Source organism: Cucumis sativus, chromosome 6 (genome assembly GCF_000004075.3).
Source record: "Cucumis sativus cultivar 9930 chromosome 6, Cucumber_9930_V3, whole genome shotgun sequence".
NCBI classification, from domain to species: domain Eukaryota; kingdom Viridiplantae; phylum Streptophyta; class Magnoliopsida; order Cucurbitales; family Cucurbitaceae; genus Cucumis; species Cucumis sativus.
In genome coordinates, this window is record NC_026660.2 from 29,479,006 (window position 1) to 29,493,185 (window position 14,180).

At 31.5% G+C, this 14,180-nt stretch overlaps 2 protein-coding genes across 3 annotated transcripts; both read right to left on the reverse strand.

Annotated features, from left to right (window-relative positions):
- Positions 1-1,409: 1,409 nt before the first annotated feature.
- LOC101218828 (WUSCHEL-related homeobox 9) lies at positions 1,410-3,645 on the reverse strand. 2 transcript variants are annotated; one of them, XM_011659931.2, is made up of 5 exons: positions 3,385-3,645; positions 2,649-3,292; positions 2,513-2,570; positions 1,949-2,148; positions 1,410-1,712 (listed from the first exon to the last, which is right to left on the reverse strand). In XM_011659931.2, exons 1-5 carry the CDS (start codon positions 3,527-3,529, stop codon positions 1,707-1,709), a joined length of 1,053 nt encoding a protein of 350 aa, XP_011658233.1. In that variant the 5' UTR covers positions 3,530-3,645; the 3' UTR covers positions 1,410-1,706. The 2 variants fall into 2 exon arrangements, with proteins under 2 accessions (XP_011658233.1, XP_004134676.1); XM_004134628.3 differs by having other exon boundaries at positions 2,513-3,292; positions 3,385-3,644.
- Positions 3,646-11,536: 7,891 nt separating this feature from the next.
- LOC101218591 (rac-like GTP-binding protein RAC13) lies at positions 11,537-13,283 on the reverse strand. Its single transcript, XM_004134627.3, has 7 exons — positions 12,947-13,283; positions 12,758-12,845; positions 12,563-12,672; positions 12,416-12,479; positions 12,240-12,304; positions 12,081-12,146; positions 11,537-11,918 (listed from the first exon to the last, which is right to left on the reverse strand). Exons 1-7 carry the CDS (start codon positions 13,043-13,045, stop codon positions 11,817-11,819), a joined length of 594 nt encoding a protein of 197 aa, XP_004134675.1. The 5' UTR covers positions 13,046-13,283; the 3' UTR covers positions 11,537-11,816.
- Between the last annotated feature and the right edge of the window lie 897 nt (positions 13,284-14,180).

Consider the following 14,180-nt stretch of genomic DNA (forward strand, 5'->3'; position numbering starts at 1 on the left):
ATAATAATGTCTTTTGACATCAGGTTTCATAAAACTAAGATATCTTTTACTTTTTAATTTAGTGTTAAAAACTAAACTTATACAAAGTTTAATACGAATAAAAATGGGAAATTGTAGAGTTTTTAATATTAACCGGTTAATGGATTAAGACATTAATAATTATCATAATCTTATTGTGATATGTATTTAAGGGATAATACTTGCTTATATACCACATCAATATAATTTTAAGTTACATTCTGTCAATAAATTTTAATTATCGTCAACAAATATATATGTAGACGGTACGAGAAGATTTTGCAAATTGTAATTCAAGTTCTATATATTGAGTACATAATTAAGGATTGGTTTTAGTTTTAAATTTGTTCAATAGTAAATAGTCAAATTCACTTATCTTCGAAAAAATAGGCACTGTAAAGTTTGTAACTTCAATTAAATTTACAATGCAATTCCTCAATTCTTGAATTTGTACTCATTTTATTGGTTTGTCTGAGAAAGAAAGTATAATCTAGTTCGTGAGTTTATCTGTTTTTTTTACGTGGAACTTCAAATATGCAAGAAATTGGCTTCTCACGTACTAAAAAAACAATACAAAAAAAAAAAAAAAGATTGCTAACCACAATTCAATCACTAGGTCAACACTAATTTTCTCAACCTATCCTATTATAAATTATTTGGAAACAAAAATTTTCAAGTCAAACTCTTCAAATATTGTTTAGGTTCTATCTCTCCTCTTAAAATTGATTTTAGTAAAAAAAAAAAAAAAAAACAGAATAGAGAAGAACAAAAGTCATAAAACAAACCACATTAATTGAAGGGACTAAATCAGTCAAGAGATGTCATTAAAGTCCATATTTAGTAATCATAGTCTAATTTTGTAATGATCACCAAATGACAGTTTCATAATGTAAGGGCAATAAGGAAATTTAAATCGAGGAATTTGAAAACACAAAAAAAGTTAATGAATTTAATGAAAAGGGAAAAAGTAATTAATTAAGTGGAGGAGTTACTAAAACAAGATGCTGGTTATTAATTAAAAGGTAAAACTGAAAGTGGAAAAGTAAAATCTTTTTTGACTGGGAACAAAGTTGGCAACTTGAACTGAAATTAGGGTTTTGTTTGAGAATGAAACTGCAAAACCAAAAGAAATCCTAAAAAGCTGGCAGAGTTTAAGACAAATGATATCATCTAATTTGGCTCTGCAACCTCCTCGCCTCATTAACTGCAAACTCTCAATCGACATTATTCTTGTAACATTCCTACCACTAATTGCCCTAATTCAATCTCAATTAACTATTCAAAGAATCTTACAAAATCTCTTTGATGATATCATCCAATGGATAAGACATCTCTTTACCCATTAGGTCAATGATTCAACCAATCGATTAATATTTCATTCTAAGTGAAGGTTTGTTCATTTTAACTAATTTTCGTTATAAGTCAAGTGAGTCCGTGAATACATCAATTAGCTAAAAATGGAGATAGATATAAAAAGTCCATTAAGAAAAAAAATACAAATTACATTGTGCCTCAAGGATTTATATTGTTCATTAATAATCTCCTCCCACGCATAGAGCTTGGTCACAAACAGTAAAATCTAAACCCTAGCTACTCATAGATAGAGAGATATATATCAGAGGCACAGGAAACACATGCAGCTTAATTCATTATTCCCCTACTACTTCCCTCCACATTCTTCCATTCTTCTATATCTGCATATGAAAACTCAATAAATAAATAATAATAACAACAACAAAAAGAAGAAGAAAAGAGATCACGAGAGAAATCAGAAGATATACCAAAATCTTAGGGAGTAAGGATGAGAAAAATCAGAAGGTATACCAAAATATATCAATTAGATTTCAGCCATTTAAGGTTTGACTTTTCGGGTTTAAAAATTAAGATGGGTTAGCAGACATTAAAAGTAAATGAAAGGAGGGGCAAATACCAGATAATAGTAAGAACCATGTTGGAGTGAGTGGAGAGTGAGACCCCAGTCATTGGTGAGAACAGGCTGACCATTTGAGTGAATCAAAACGGCTTCATCACCAAAAGCCTCGCGTACATTGAACGGTCCAGAACTCACCTCGAAACCCACACCATTGATGAATACGGTTGATTTTCCTACGCCACAAACTTCTCCTACACCTGCATAACACATGATCATTATTCCATTTTCTAGGTCAAGGGGGCCTCAAAAACCCATGCACACGTCCATCTAACGCTACATTATTATTCATCATAACCTAAATCTCGGCCCCTCAAAACCCTTTTCTTCAAATCCTAAATTTTTTTTGGAGAAAAAACGATGAATTTTTAAATCCATTTCTTTCTACTCTCTTCAACCCATTTGTCAAAATCCTTCCTTTAATTAAATAAATGAAGTTAAAAGGTCATTGACCTGCAATCTAAAAACACTTGGTTGTTATATACAATCACATAACTAATTGGTTAAAACATGTACAACGAAATGAAATCTAAGATAATTTTTTGTTTAATTTAATTATGTTACCTTGAGGAATTGTATTGGTAGGAGATGGAAGAGTGGTGAGAGGCGTGGAAATAGTGGACTGGGAAAGAGTGTGATCAGTAATAGAGGAAGTCAAATTAGAAGGATGAAAATTCATAAATTGTGGCTGTGATTTCACCATATTAATCTTGTCTTGATCCAAATCTTTCTTTAAGGCTTCAGTTGGGCTCATAATTTCACTCAACAACAGGCTTGTGCAAGGCCCAACTCCATGTTCAGCAACTGGCTGCACTACACTACACAGCTCCGAGAAGCAAAACCCTTGACTCAAATTACAGCTTCCACCGCCGCTCCCGGTCTGTGTCGAGGACACTGGGAAGAAAAAGGGATCGGGCAAAATCTCGTTGGTGGGTTGATGAAGGTAGTTTTGAGTCACTGAATTATTGGAGGTAAGAGTCTTTATTGGAGGTTTCTTGGGAGAAGATTTGTCAGAGGATGAAGAGGAAGAACAAGTGGCGGTGGTGGTGGCGGCGGTGGCGGTGATGGAGGTTGTTGTAGTGGTTTGGGAATTATGATTGGATTTGGAGTTTTGGATATGGCGGAGTTTGTTTTTGCTTCTGGATTTCCTGTTTTGAAACCAATAAAACACATTCGCATCACCCACTTGTCCATATTCTTGTAATTGAGCTCTAATTTTTCGAATTTCATCTCGGGGAGGATTCACCATCCCAGAATTGAAAATTGCTTCAAGAATCCTAATTTGTTCAGGTTTTGGATTCCATCTTGGTTTTGGCTCCGGACTCCTCTCTTCACACCCACCAACTATAAAAAAAAACACACACGCAAAATTTGATCATATCAAATATATTAAACTCCCAAAAAGAAAAGGAGAGATTTTGAATAATTAGAAGAACCTGTAGTGTAAGGGGCAGATCTAAGGCAGGAAGTGGGAGTGGAAGAAGAAAGACTAGTAGTATTGATGTCATGTTGCCATTGGTGATGAGAATTGCAAGGTTTGGACTTGAACATGCTAGGCCAGTGTCTGTTAGAGGAAGCCATGAAAATATATGATATGCTGCTGCCCTTTTTGTTTCCTTATGATATATTATAATTCCACTCTCACTCACTCTCTCAATACTACTACCTCTCTTCAAAACCTACACCCAAAAATCTCAACTTTATAGCCCTATTCAACTACCCCACCTCTCTCTTTTTTAATTATTATTTAAAAAAAAGCCCCATCTTTAATTTGAGATCAGTACTGATCAAAAATATATATAATTTTTTTTTCAAAACCCCACAAACAACAGGAATCCACTGTAAAAGGAGATTATTAATAATAATAATTTAAAAGAAAAGAAAAAAAGAGTACTTTGAACTTTTCTTTTGATGACTTGTTAAAAAGTGAAAACACTTTTTGATGAACTCACTATAACTAGCTAGAAATCGAAAAGTAGAAGATAAAGTTATTCATGGGTGAGAGATCATGAGAAGCAAAATAGAAAAATGAAAAGGGAATTGGTTGTTGGGGGCTAAATTAGAAATCTTTCTCACTGAGTCACAGAAGATCAAGAACCCCTCTTAATGCCAAACCTTGCTTTACACAAAAGTGAAGTGGGTTTTTTTTTTTTTTTTTTTTTAATGGAGAAAGAGAGAAGGAGATTAAGTTGAGGTATTTTTAATTTTTCTAGGGTTTTAAATAGAAGGATATTAAATAGGGGGGAAGAGAAAATACGCGATTGGGATTATTCTAATACAAAAGGTTGTTGCAAAACATAAATAGGGGGTGAGAAGAGGTAGAGACCAAAGGGTTTTTTTTTTTTTTTTTTTTTTTTGAAAGTCAATAGGAATATGAAATGAAGGTTTAATTTTGATTGGAAAATGGTGATGGGAGGATAGTAATTGCAAAGCTTTATGTTATATTGGGAGAAATAAGGTGGAGTTTTTGGATTGACTCGAGGGATTAATATTTATTGTCCCTCTTTTTATCTTTTTAATTAACTCTTCACATAAATAAAAGTTACCTTTTTTTAGGAAAAAAATAAAAAGATAAAAATCAACTCATTTCATTTCTCTAGGCCATTTCAAAATTTCATACTTATGAACTTAATTAACCCTATTGACTCTTTTTTTTCTTCTTATTCTCCTTATTTAACAGTGTGAAACTACTTTATCACACAGTCAAAAACTTTTCAAAGCTTTTTGTGTTCAACAACGTATAGCAGTGCAAGTTTATTGTTAAAAAAAAAAGGTTGGAGTGTACTTAAAGTGTTTGACCTTTTTTATTAAGAAAAATATATAAAAAATTCAAAAAAAAAAATTGTTTTTACGTGGAAGAAGCTTATGAGATGAACACATCATAGCAAGTATCTAATCATTGTCCAAAAAAATAAAAGTTATGCATTGAACTTCATCATACATATGAAAAAAAATGTGAATTTTCCATACCAATATCGAATCACATTGTTTTATCATCTTAAACTGTCAATTAATCTAAAATCTTAAACTAGTAGGTAAGATAATTGATTGTTGAACCACAAATAGGTGTAGTAACAAGTAAAGAAAGAATAATTGATTGTTGAACCCACAAGTAGTGTAGTAACAAGTAAAGAGAGAATGTAGTTGAAATGTCCTTAGGGTTGAAGTCTTAATTAACTCCAACAATAATAAGTAAAAGAAAAAAAAAATGAAGTGAAATTTTGTAGGAAAAAAGAAGATGAAGATAAAAGGGAAAGAGGGGGTTTGGTTAGATAAATTAGATGAGATAGTTGGAATGGGTATAGTATAGGGGGGGTTGAGTAAGTAGGAGTAGTAAAAATCGTACCATAAAATTGAAAGAGAGTTTTCACTATCAAAGCCTTGCACGCAACACACACAGTGGCGGTGCCAGTTATACAGAATCATACATTTTATATATATAATCAATATAAAAATGAAGGCTTTTAGTTGAAGGCAAAGAGAGGTTATGGGCTATACGACTGCTTAATGATTTAGTTTCTGATCTTACTTCTTTTCTTCCACAGAAGTACACCATTATTTCACAAATTATAACAAAAAGAAAAGGCGTAGATGGAATATTTTGGACCCATATAATATAGGCAATGCCAAATATATATAATACTATATAGAAATAATGGAATAAGATGCATGATGAGAGTTATTTATATATATTATTGTGTTAATGGTGAGTGACGCAAAAAAAAAAAAGGGAAAAAAGTGAGGGATATTTTGATATCAATTCGTGTCTCCAAACTCTAATCTCCACATGTGTGTGTGTGTGTTTGTTTGCAAAATTTTCAACTTCCCATGCAAATGAAGTCTTTATGTCGGCGCAATTCCGACATGCTAACCTCACCTTCATCCCGCCGGTGGCTGCCATCTCACCATCATAATAATATTGATATTTCGTAATAATTTAATTTAAATGTTGAAGAATTTATATATACACCAAATAAATTGCGGGGAAATTATAACTTTCAAAACATAAAACTAATAACCCAAATCGTTACCCAACCAGGGGTGAACTTTTAGCCATCTTTGTTACATTCTTTTTACTTTGTATCTTGATCGATAATTAGTTTTAAAATATAATATCAAAATCTATAAGAGAAATATATAGATATTTCAATTAAGTTGACATATAACATTACCATGTTATATTCAAAACACTAAAAAGTAGATTTACATTATATCTTTTTCTGGTTAAATAATTTTTAAAGGTGGTTAAAGTAACTAGGAGGAAGCAAATAAAAAACCCTATTTTTAGTGGTTAAGATTTTTCTTTTTAAAAAAAGGGTTAATTAGTTAGGGGATTAGAGTACAAAATGTGAAGAAAGTGACATTGGTCAAATGTGTATTGTATAGAGAAATGGTTTGTTTTATATAGCCATCAATCAATGTAATGGCATTGACAGTGAGTGAGTGAGTGAGGGGGGCCTAGTGGGAGGGCCCTGGGTGCCTATATTCTGTATATATACTTACTCTGATGCCAAATGCTTCTGTCAAAACCAGAATCTCTTTTCTTTATGATTAATCTCTCCAATTTCTTCTCTGAAGTGTCACTTTGTTAACATATCCTCCTACCCCTATATCCCTTTTCTCTTCCACTCTCCTTTTAGATGCTATGTTTATGTGTTACTGTTCATTTATCTATATGCCTCTGCATTTCATCATTAGTGGGGTCCATTTATCTCGCTCTCCATCTTCGAGTCATATCCTAATTTTGACCAAGTTAACCTTAACTCAACTTGCTAAACTCATCGAGTAATTTAAAATGAGCACATTTTATTAGATAATGTATAATTAAACTTGTTTTTATTTATGAGTTTAAACTTTAACAACAATTGGTGATTTAATTAAGATGATATCAAAAGCATATGGATCTTATATGTTAATCAAACCGCTGCAATAATGTTACTTTCTCTTTAAATCTAAATCTATAAGTGAGAGAGTGTGTTAAATGTCGATTAATTTTAGCTCTAACTTTCAATTTTTGTTGTAATGTTTGATGGGTTAAAAGCAGAGGTGGATAATTTACATTTTGAATTTCATATTTTAGTCCTTTTATTGGGTCTTTTCCTACCTGTTTCTAGACTTGCAAGTTCACTATTGATGATGAATATTAGAAGTATAATAATAATTGCATTTCTTTTCCTTCTTCATGAAATTATTCAATTATGGATTTTAGGAAGGATTTTGTGCTCCACTCTATCATGTGATGTGATGACATACCCAATGCAACTAAATATACCTATCTTAGACACTTTGCATTTAATTAACATCGTGATACGAGCTCTAAAAAAAAGTGATTTATGTATTTATTTTGACTGAAATGTATTTGAACATGCTGATATATATATATATATATAGTCAATCATTCATTATTAGTTAATCTTTCAAAATCTAATAAGAAAAAAATATACTAAAATTGTATTACAATATTGAAGAAAAAGGTTACATAAAACCCAAACATGACCTTTTAAGAATCCCAGATTCACCCAAAATAACAACTACACTCCAAATTCTACCTAATCCCAAAAACCTCCAACGTCTCTCCATTATTCTTTTACACACCCTTTTACTAACCAACAAATATCCTCATATTCCAATCTATTCTAAGTTAATAAATAATTTCCCTCCTAACATTCTTAATAAAATCAAAATTGTACCAAAAAGAAAAAGAAAACAAAATTAATTACCATTATATGTATATAAACACACATGCAATACAACTGAGGTTAGAGAAACATTCCCTCTTACAAAAATTATTCCCTCTTCACAAAGATGAGCCCTTAAGTTGAAGGGGTTGGTCGTATAGATATAGAATGAATAAGATGATATATGCATACGAATGGGGAAGATGGGGGATTTTGTGATGAGTTGGGGACCAAAGAGAGTGTGTTGATGAAAAGGGGGTTTGTTCTTTTGTCTAAGTTTGGGGCAGACAAAGAGTAGGTTAGCAGAAACTAAGGACAAAACAATTTTAGGAACTGGAAGTGGACTTTAAAGTGTACTAATTGTTTTGCTCTCTTTCCACTTTTCATTTAATTTTTTCTCTCAATCCGTACAATGGAAAAACCCTAAACCCACTCTTCTTTTATTAACCCCATTTCTACACGTTATTGTTTTTTCCTTTTTTCTTTCTTTCTTTCATCTTTTCCTTCTCATATCTTCCCCTTCATTTGCCTCCTCCTTATATAGTAACTCTCTTCACTCTCCCATCAATTCCTCACTCTCCTACATTCCTTCACGTGATTCTAACCATTCATCCATTACATACATTCAAAATCTCTTAAACCGCGCTTAGCTTCTTCCAATTGTAGAATTTTTAAATATTCACTATGTATGTATTTACCATTGTGAACGTACGTTGTATAAACTCCCATTATGTATTTTCTTCAACACTCTCTCTGTTATAAACTTGTTTTCTCTCTTTTTCCAGGTAGTTAATATATTGTTAATAAATTATGATTTGTGTTTAATTAATAGCTGTAATTTACCTAACTAGTACGTATTTTTCTTTTCTGTATTCCTCGTTTGTACTCTAATCTCTCACGTTACAATGGAAGTGAGATTATGCTAATTATTTTAATCATTAAATAAAATACACAAAAGGTACGTAGTATCAAAGCCTTAAGTCTTGCCAACAACTAACACATGTAGTATCACAGTCGAGTAAGTGGATCCAAAATCCAAATGGGAAACTATACACTATTAGTATGAAATCCTTTTTGAGGTCTTTTGGTTTAGTTGTAATAGTTGCTTCAAGTACATGCAAGATTAGGTAGATTAGAATGGAAGAAGGGGAATAATATATAGATATATAAAAAAAGAAAAGGAATTTGGGATGAGAGAGTTTGCATGCACATGATTACAATAAATGGCTGGGGGGGGAGGAGGGGTTTTTGAAGTTTAAAATATAAAGAAAAGGGGAGGGGGTGATTATTAATATTGATATTGTTAAAATATTAAGGGGTGAAAGAAGAAGTGGATATGTGTGTCTAAGCTAAATTTGCGGCAACAGAAGTCAGTAAATGCTAACGTGCATGCAGTAAATACACATAACATGCCTCTCTACCTATACATCATTTTATTAATTCCTTTTTTCTTCACTCCACATCCACATCCACATCCACATGCACTCACTCTTCTTATCTCTCTCTCTCTCTCTCTCTTTTCTTGTATAATATATAGTAATATTACCCTAATTAATCTTCTCCATTTTCTACACCAACTCCTCTCTTATACGTACCCTTCTTTTTCTTTTCTGGCACTGAATTTTTTGGGAGAGAAACCAAGCCAACACCCATTACATAAAACATCTTAATTACGTTAGTTTTTGTCATTTTTTTCTGTACAATGTGTTAGTAATTACCTAAAATATCTCTTCATTTTGATCCTTGTATCTTATTAATTACTGTACTAAAGAAATCTATCATCTTCCTAGTTCTCAACTAAAAGTAGTCTTTTTTAATTAAAATGTTTCTCACTTTTTATGACCTGTGGATTTGTAATCCAAAATTTCAAAATCAGTTTTATGTTCAATATGTGGCTCTAGTTATTGTTTATGAAATAACATTTTGATTTAGACGGGTGTATATATTGTGAATTAAGTTTATTTTATCGTTGTGACATTTAATTTCTTTAAAACATCTCTTGTTCTAAAAAAAATTGAAAAATGAAGGAGTACCATTTTCATATTTAGATTGTGTTACTTGAACGGTATTTATTAAATATAGTATGATAAGTTGCAATTCTTTTAACATTAGCGAAGGTAATTGAATTTCTAATGCATGTTTTGTTTTCTAATATAAATTGAGGAACTATGAAACTTCGTGGTTCTTTGTATATGTATAAATCGTGTGAGTTTAATAAAACTTAAAACCTAGCTTTAATTTAAGTTAATTGAATTTGTTAGTGTGGTCTAATATTTTATACTTATATTTTATTAATATAAATATGCTACAAAAAGTGATGTATATTATTTATGAAAATTATTCTTTTTGGTTGAAATTTTGATTGCATTATTTATATTCTTTCTCGGGCTTTCTTTTCTTCATTTTTTAATATTCACAACTCGGAAGATGCCTTGTATGAGTACACGCATTAGTAATTAAATGTGTCAAAGAAAATTAAAGATGAATGTTAGATTTTGTTCCCAACCATGTATGCAATGTATATACATTTCTTCATTCTCTCTTATAGTTTTGTTGTCCACTCGACAAAACATATTCAAAATGAATTACCAATTAGTAATGACTAAAAATTTGTCCTAAGGAATAAAAACATACAACATGGCACATACCATCTTATATATATATATATATATGAAAAGGAATAATTGTATTGTATTGTATGAACTTAAAAGAAAAGTTAATTAAATTATAATAAACAAAAACGTGTGTTTAATTAATAATCAACTACCTCCCGAAGACTTTTTTTTTCTTACTATAATAAAAAAAGTATTGAAAAGAAAAAGAAACTCAAAACAATATTGAATTGATAACCATATATGTATCCGCGGGAATCAAGGGGGCATCACCTTGGGAAGTTAAAGGGTAACGATCTTCTTAAATACGTTTTAATTAATTATATCTTTATTTATTTATTTATTGTTTTTTCTAATTCTAATAAACCATTAAATTATATATTAATCGATTAGAAGGGAAAAATGAAAAGGCAGTGGTCAATATAAATACGAAAACCAAGCTTCTTCAAACATGAAAGAATTCATGTTTTTGTATTGGGATTAATGAATTTTTTTTAAAATCAATAGAGATATGCTATAGATTCTTCAAAATGAGGGTTGGAAATATCATTCTTTAAACTAAATTAGTACAGCTTTGTACGTTAAAAAAAAAAAATGACATTTCAATCTTATTGTTCGTTTATTTTTGTGATGGATTTTGATTTGATATATAGTTTTGACACTAATTAATTATAAACCTTTTAATTAAATATTTAAGAAGGTGGTCTAAATTCTTAAATTAAAAAATTTAAATCAATAAACAATTGATTAATTCGAACTTTTAACATTTTGGTCCAAGATACATGTATTAAACTAAGTCAAAAGTTGTAATTAAAGTAGCATTTTTTACAACTTACCTTTTCAATCAACTAGGAGTGGTAATTGGTTCGTATTTTTTGAACCAACAGAAACCAAATCCGATCAAACCAATCGATTTTATAAAATAGTGAACAAAATCAAGGTTCGTTGTTTTGGTTTTGTGTTGTACGCTTACTATCCACTATTGTTGTTAGTTAATTTCTTCCTTATTGTGGCATCTGTATAGTGGGCTACCACCCATTAGACCAATCCACGGTCCAAATAGTTCGCTGGGCCATGATGCGGCCCAACCCAATCGATTGGGCTCATCACTAACAATGAGCTCAAATTCTTGTTTTTCTTTTAAATTAGATTAGTAATATGGTGTTGGAGAGATGGATGTGAAGTTTGATAGTAAAAATTCATGCTTCAACCTCATGAAATTATGGTTAATGATGAGTGAAAAATCAGAAATAGTTGCTAAATGAAAAACATAGGAAAGTGCAAGAGTAGAGTTGATAAGAGAGGGGAAGATGTGTTTAGGCACAAGTATTAAACTCCACAAAAAGAATACAATTCAATCAAAACAAAACCTTCGAATAAGTTTGTCTCACATGAAGAGTTTTGAGATTGAGAGAAAATACCTCCACAATTCTTACAAATGGGAATATATATATAATAAAGAAATAGAAAAATTATTGAATATGGTCATTGAATATATGTGTGATTTCAGTGTAGAAATTATTTAACCATAGGGAATAATTTTTCCATTAAAAGTGATTAGAGATGAGTTGTGAAGTTTCAAAGTAGAGCGCAAGCTGTCCTTTGCTTGCGAGCCTTTTTCTTTGGTCTCGGAGGCCTCAACGCTACCTTTATTGCCGCATCAAACACATTTTTAACATTCTGCACCCAAAGAAAAAACACCACCCACACTTTCAAAAATTATGTTATTCAAAGGTGACTGATACCATATTAAACTGAAGAATTAAATAGATCACTCTCTAATATACCAATGGTATTTATAGATGTGGAGAGAGGAAAGACTGCCAATGAAAAATGCTGTACCTTTTGGGTTTTGGAGCTGCATTCTATGTATGTAATTGCCCCAATCATCTTCCTCAGTTCCTCCCCCTAGAGATAAAAAACCTTAAATCCAACCCAACCCAACACTATACATGAATCTACCTTTTTTATCAACTCTTTTCTTTAGTTTAATTTCATTACCTGAGCTGCTGTTATGGGTGTTGCTCCTGGATGATCAATCAAATACTCTCTGTCCTCTCGTAGATCTACAACAATTTCAATATCTTTTAATTTAGTTCGTTAAAATTGTTCATAAAACTCGAACTTTGGTCTTTTAGTGCCATGAAGTTTAAAAAAAGGATCACTTCTTTAATTACCGAGCTTAGTTCCAACCAGAACAATTGGTACATTTGGAGCATAATGTTTAAGTTCAGGAAGCCACTGCAAAGAAAACAAAAACAAGAATCATTACCGTGACATTCACGACATAATATTAATAATACGTCAGGAAGAACTCAAATTACCTTCTTGAAGATGTTCTCATAACTAGCTTTGCTTATAAGAGAAAATGCCAATAAAAAAACATCAGCTCCTCTGTAACTCAGAGGCCTCAATCTGTTGTAATCTTCCTGTCCTGTATTTCCATAACCAAGTTCTTAAAAAATACCGAAGAATTTCAAAAAAGAAAACCGTATTTACTATTTGATTAATTGAATTACCAGCAGTGTCCCATAAGCCAAGATTGACAGTGCTGCCATCGACTACTACATTGGCACTGAAGTTATCAAACACAGTCGGAACATAATCCTATCACAATACAACAAAAAACCAAATGAAAAAAATCGACACCCAGAAAGAAAAAAAGTTGTTGAATTCAATTGAAATTAGGGAAGTTGTGAAATGGGTACCGTGGGAAAAGTGTTGCTAGTGTAAGAAATGAGCATACAAGTCTTCCCGACGGCGCCGTCGCCAACCGTGACACATTTGATAAACCTGGCTGTGCTCATAACTTAGGAAGGGGTCCTCTGTGTTTCTGTTGCCGTAATGGTTGTTGTTGGTGAATAAGAAGACAGGGTTTAAAAGAAGATACAAATTTGTAGAAGAATGGAAGAAGACAAAAAGCAGAGAGTAAAATGTGGGGTTGGAGGTTTTGTAAGTTGGAACAAACAAATTCCAAAATCCAACCACTTGGAACAGAAAGGAAGGGAAATGATGATTGCAAAAGAGGGAAGAAGGCTTTTTGTTTAGTTTAGTTTTGTTTTGATATTTGAGGGTTTTCTTTTTCTTGAAGTGGAAGGAAGATGAGATGGAATTTGGGGAATGAGAAAGTTGCTGTTAGGTGAAGGGTGGAGTGGAGGTGGTTAATTAAGTGGGATTTGGGTAATGTATTAGAGAAGGATTTAGTGATTAATTGATTAAACAAAAAATCAAAAAAATCAACATCAAAACTTCAGAAAGTAGATGTTGGAGTGAAAGGGATTACAGAGATTAGTTAAAGGGTTTAGATTGGGATTTTGGGAATTGGGTGTTAAAGAGTTAGGTGAAGTTCATCCATCTGGGTTTTGGAGTTTGGTCTTTTAGGCCCTTCCACCCACTTTTTTTTCTCTCTAAGAAAGGTCCATTTGGCTTCCTCAATATGACATTTTTACAAAGTTTGGAAATTGGAAGTGGTGTTACAACAATGGGTGTTTGTAACTTTGTTTTGCACCCTCATTTCACTTAAGTTGGTTTGATTTGATTTAGATTAAGTTTCTATTTATTAATTTGTAATTGAAATTCATGCAATCTTAATGGGTTAAATTCATTCGGTTGGTTTAACACTCTTCATTACTATATTATCCTTAGAGTTGAGAAAAAAAAGCATACATCTTTATCCTATCATCCATTGATCAAATTCATGTTCTTCAATAGAGTTTTTGGTAAAGAAAAATAGGGAGGTTATTATTTAAAGAAAGAAAAACCATTCCATGAGTAACTTCAAAGGCAAGATATTATTTGTTTAGAGTATAGAAAATCTAAACAAACTATGTATTTAGATCATAAGTTTGCAATGCTTTTTTGTTTCAATTTAATTATTTGGGTATGTATTATAAGATGTGAAACATATACAAGATCATCATTGAAGTGTAAATAGTTGAAGTA